The sequence below is a fragment of the Stegastes partitus genome, unplaced genomic scaffold, assembly GCF_000690725.1.
Source record: "Stegastes partitus isolate 25-593 unplaced genomic scaffold, Stegastes_partitus-1.0.2 Scaffold570, whole genome shotgun sequence".
NCBI classification, from domain to species: Eukaryota; Metazoa; Chordata; class Actinopteri; family Pomacentridae; genus Stegastes; species Stegastes partitus.
The window spans coordinates 378,141-383,704 of NW_007578301.1; the positions used below are offsets into that span (position 1 = coordinate 378,141).

General features: G+C 41.5%; 1 protein-coding gene across 1 annotated transcript in view; it reads left to right on the top strand.

Moving 5' to 3' along the window:
* LOC103362362 (uncharacterized) overlaps positions 1-4,241 on the top strand; it is a 6,166-nt gene extending 1,925 nt beyond the window's left edge. The window contains exons 2-7 of the mRNA XM_008288688.1: positions 462-641; positions 722-832; positions 2,274-2,330; positions 2,420-2,575; positions 3,635-3,745; positions 3,925-4,241. Coding sequence (XP_008286910.1) covers positions 471-641; positions 722-832; positions 2,274-2,330; positions 2,420-2,575; positions 3,635-3,745; positions 3,925-3,987 — 669 coding nt within the window. The 5' untranslated portion in view covers positions 462-470 and the 3' untranslated portion in view covers positions 3,988-4,241. The remainder of the gene's footprint in view (positions 1-461; positions 642-721; positions 833-2,273; positions 2,331-2,419; positions 2,576-3,634; positions 3,746-3,924) is intronic.
* Positions 4,242-5,564: the final 1,323 nt, after the last annotated feature.

Genomic DNA, 5,564 nt, shown 5'->3' on the forward strand with positions numbered 1-5,564 from the left:
ATAGTTTGAAGCCTGTTTTAAGTATTTCTAGTCTCTTTGTTGTCATTTTGCATCTCGTTGAGGTTTTGTGTCACTGACGTTGTTTTTTTTTTTTTTGTCTTTTTGTGGTCATTTTACATGTCTTTAACATGGTTTTGTGTCTGTTTCTAGTCATTATTCAATCTCCATGTGGTCATTTAGCATCTGTTTGCCGTCAGCTTGTGTCTGGTTCTGATGCTGTAGAGTCAGCTCACCCAGTGACAGATGCACTCTGTTCAACACACACAAAAAACACCAGAAACAGAACCTCTGATCTTTATTATGATTTTCAGCATGTCACCATTCTTATTTACCTGCTTTAAATTCACATTGAGGTACGTTGCTGTATGAACACTGTTGTCATTTATTTTTCACTTTTTTTTTCTTCGTAATCGATCTTTCTATCAAAGGATTCATCCTAAAATCTGTTTTCCACGTCGCAGGTGTGAACAATGTCCATCGCTGTTGCTAAGCAAAAGGCAGCATCTGTGGTCACTATGGCGACCGAGGCGAAAAGGATGCTTCCTCCTCTGTGTCAGATCCTGAAGGCTCTGTGCTGCAGTCCAGAGTGCTGCTCGGTGAACGGAAGACTGATGCCGTCGTCTGTGATCGGAGCATTTGGGGTGAGATCCTCTCATTAAAAAAGAAAAAGTTTGCATTGTTTCAGTGGAACACAGTGAGATTTGCTCTGAATCTTTTGCAGGCTGTACAGATCATGGTGGGTCTGTTTAACATCGGACTCGGTCCAGGAAGAACAAGTATGCACCCCGAGGATTTCACTGACCTGAAGGCTGCTTACTGGCTGGGCGCTGTGGTAAAAAAGCACTGTTGTGCTCATATTACCTGAAAACCGTTGTCAATAAAAGCAGGGTGTTACAGCACTAGGATGGTCTCATAGCATAACGTCATCACTGCTTTATGAGAAACAATTCAATGGTTGTACTTTTGCACTTCTTATTAGTGGCACGGGCTGAGCTCGTAGGGCCTCGGGCAAAGCCCGAGGCCACTATTGTTATCCTGGTTTTTCTTCCGTACAAAAGTTTGCCGGCCTACTCCTCCCACAGATTTGGGAGCACCCACACAAATTATATATCAAAACGTGCAGCTCGATCGGGAATCGTGTGCTTACATACAGATTTACAAAAATCGCAAAAACGTCGCAAAAACCTCCCATTGAAAATGAATGGGACGGACGAAAAAAATCACAAAATTACACTACTTTTCAAACCTCCACTGCTCAGCCATACTTTCACCTAGAGACTCCATTTAAACTTTAAAATGTTGGCGCACCCTTCCCCTATTTCAAAGTGTTTTTACTTTTTTCATATCTTCAATCGTTTCATCGTGACAACCTCTCAAGTTTTGAAAGTTTTTCCCCCCTTTTCAGCCTTTACAATGGGTGTGTATGTGGTCCTTTAGAGTGAGTGATGACATCACTAGAGTGGGAGCTCAGAGAAAAATCACACAGTAAATCTTTTTTGAACTTGTCGCCCTGGCCACAGTTTTTATGCCACAGACATGATTTTTACATGAAAACGTAGGAAAATCTGTCCTCCCACTCACAATGTCACTTTGGAAGCCCACAGAATTAAATTTGGGGGAGTTTTGGAGCCTTGTTCCTCCAAAAGTCTCTCTTCCTTCCCCATCTGCCCCCATTCAAAGACGGCTGCGGATTCTCTGTGTGACCACAGATTTACATATTTCTTCTCAAATGATTGTGCGCTCATTTTTCACTCTAGGAAAACAAAAAATACATCTCTGTATTGCCCAAGGTCTTGGCTTTCTGACAATGTGATCAGCTTTTCTCTCCGACACACGGTTTTGACGCAAAATGCGGTTGTTTGAGGTCTTCTCCTTCTGCTTTCTTCTACTGATTTGAGAGTTAAACTAAGTGTCTGTCTCAGCTGTGTGCTGCTGCAGCTGTGTGCTTCGTTGCCCGGCAACGCTCTGACCCTACTCTCAACTCCCCCTCCCTCTCTGCTCTCTCCACACAGATGAGGTTTAGGTTGTTCATAGTGTTTCGTAGGTTTGGTAAACAAAATCATCATTTAAATCCCGGCACACTCCCGTGCCACTCTCAAATTTTCTGCAAGGAAATTTTCTAGTTATAAAATCATCATTTAAATCCCGGCACACTCCCGTGCCACTCTCAAATTTTCTGCAAGGAAATTTTCTAGTTTTATTTTATTATCACGAAAAAAGGTGAAAGTCAGTATTGTTTTCATTTTTACAAGCTATTTGTTGTCTCTCTTCAGTACATCGCTGCTGGAAGTGTGTCAGTCTTTGCCGACCGCTTCCCATCTCGGTGTTTGGTAAGTAAAGAATAAAATCAATAAACTCCTACAGAGCAGTGCATAGTGTAACAGCAGTGTAACAACAGAAATATGTCGTCTGCTCTCAGGTGGGCTTTGCTGTGTTTATGAACATAGCCGGCTCCATCTTCGCCGTTGTTGGCGTTGTGCTGTATGCCATAGACCTGGGAGAACCCCCTCTCAGCACCTGGTGTGACCAGAACCTTTACGATGAAAACTGCAGAATGCTGGCGCACTATGCTCAGGTAATTTTGAAGGGTAAAACTGGTTCTGTTCCTTTAACAAAACTGTTTCATGAGACACAAAAGTTCCTGCACATGTTGCTGCCTCCCACAGTGAATGGCAGCAGTCAGTGAAAAGGCATTTATTTAACTTAATTTATTGACATATTAAAGTGACAAATGCTACACATGAATGAGGTAGCAACATTTAAGAAAATTTACAACAGGACTGAAACCCTAACCCTAGATATTTTACTTTTTTTTTTTTAAACAAACTGCCTTTTTCACTCTGAAGCGATGTTTCACCACGCTGACTGTATCTTCCCACAGCTTGCTCCTCTGTATACCATTTTTTAACCATGCAGGATTTCCTTTATTGATCAATTCACCTGAAAATAGTGCTGCACAATATAGAAATTTCTGTCCGATGCCGATATCTGATATTAAGATTTCTGATATCACTGATTACCGATTCTGATAATCAATTTTGTTCACGTTGAAAAATGAGTATAAGTAAGTACTAGGAGCATGTGAAAAATATTCAAAAGAAGACCATACCAAATTAGACCACATCGTCTTCCTTATTACATAACAAAAGTAAAACATATTCAACCATATTTCAACCATATTTCAACATATTTAACGTTTAAGTGAAAACATCTGGTAAATAGCAGCAACATCAAATGTAGAGACGAAGGCGCTAATATTAGACAATCATCGGTTTTTCATATCGGCTAAATTTGTTCATCGGACCAATACCTATATATTGGAAAAAACACCAATATCGGCCAATACCGATGTGGTTGTCTACCTGAAAACTTCCTGAATTTTTACAAAATCTGATATTTTTGGAGCTTTTCTAAATGAAGCTTGTAGAATAATGTGGTTTTTGATTAAATATTGCAGTTAATTTTCCTGATATATCCAAAGTTTCTTCCTCTGATAAATGATGTCACTTTGGTGAATATAAACAAAACAAAACATACATTTAAAACCCACTGGAGGGTTCTGGGGTTCAGAGGGTTGAATCCTCTTTGAGTCTCAACTGAATTTTTTCTTTCTGTCCCATTTCTTGTGTGTCAGCGGCTGATGATAGGAATGGATGTGACTTTGATCATCCTGAGTTGCCTCCAGCTGTGTGTCTGCATTGGCTTCTCTGTCTTGGGCATCAATGCTCTGCTCGGCAGGGGGAAGGTAAAAATCATGATCCGAAGAGTTGTAGTCGTGTTTGTTGCAGCTGCTGGACATCGGAAGTGTCTGGTTCAGCTGGACAACTATGTGTGTTCGAACAACACAAGTAACATTTTTTTTTTTTTTTTAAACTATTGAACTGTGAACTTTGTAACTTCAGTTAAGTCGTTGTGTGTCTGCAGGATGTTGCAGATGGTGAGAATTACCAGCCTGTGTTGAAGGAAGTCACCAGCCCTGGTGCTTAAAAGCAACTCACCAACATACGGAGGCGTTTAAAATAATAATAAAAAAAACAAACGTGTTTTTTGCCCTTGTAATAATTCTTAAACAGATATCAGCAGAAGATAATCAGTAGTACTCCACAAAGATATGACTAATTTATACTAAAGGGAATGCTTACTCTAGAGTCTGTTTTAACGTGATTGGAAATGTTTCAGTTCTTGGTTGCTTGACAATGATCTTTTAAACCTGTTGAATAAAAAGTGCTAAAATAGAGAAAGCTGTGTTCGCTTCACTGTGGAGCCACAACATTAAAACCATCCACAGGGATTTATCAGGCAGCAGGTGAACGTCGGCTCCTGGAGCTGATGTGTTGTAAGCTGGAAGATCTGAGAGGCTTTGACCAACTGTGATGGCAAACACAACAGAGAATCCACAAACCAGCAGTGCTCCAGAGGTGTGTGTAGTGTTTAGTACCAAACCCATGAGGTCCAAGGAAGGACGACTGGTGGACCACAAAACGCCTCCATGCTGCTTGAATAGAAAGATGTGAGGACCCACAGTGCATTGCAGCCTGCTGTGTAACTAGAGACTGCTGTGTCCACGCTGTCTTCCGTCCACCACGTCAGAGCTGGACCATGGAGCCGCGGGAGACAGTGGCCTGGGATCTTTTTAACAAAGCAGGTTTAATGAAAACTCTGAGTCTGTTAAGCCTGAAATGAGGGAAACTCTGGGTTTTCCGTTTCACAAAGGGAGGTAACTCAAACCAAAGACAGGGGTAACTCTTAGCCTGTTTCACAGAGAGAGCTAACTTAAGACCTCAGTCAGTTACTGTAGTAACAGACTCTATGAACCTAACCTGGTCGGGACCAGAGGGCTGTACCACGAAGTGAGATTAGTGGATTAGCGAGGTATGTTGAGTTTCAAGCCAGAGTTTTGAGTGTCACGAAGGTGGCTCCCTTTATACCTAGCTAGATCTCCATGGTAACTTATGCTGTGAGCTAACCTGGTTGGGAGCAGGTTATGTTTCAGAGTTTCAGATTTAAATCGGCTGGAAAGAGCGTCTCCCTTTAACCAGGGGCCTGTACTACGAAGTGAGAGCAACATACCCAGGATATGTTTCACAGATCCGGCTTGACTAACCCTAGCAATCGCACTCAGGATAACCGGTCCTACGACGGTGGTTATCAGCTCGGCAAGTCAATCCAGGTTTGTCTGATTTGAGTATGAGCGTGTGCACACAAAATGGGCGGAGTTATTGACATCTGACCAATCACGACTATGGACAAGTCTGGCTACAGAGCGGCTCACTTCAACGCCGAGGAGCAGAATATAATCTTTACTAAATATGAAGAATAATATAAAAACATCATAGGAGCAAAAAGCAGCACCGTTGCAGCTGCCAAAGCCAGGAAGGAATGCTGGCAGAAAACTGCTGACTGTGTTAATGAATACGTTCATTAGTTTATAATAAAATATATGATCACTGATCATATCAGATAATCAATCAGATATCAATAAGACAGTCTGAGGATTCCTTTAACTAATTTGTTGCCTAATGTATATTCTTGTGGCATATCTGATGTAGCACCCCAGCACCCAT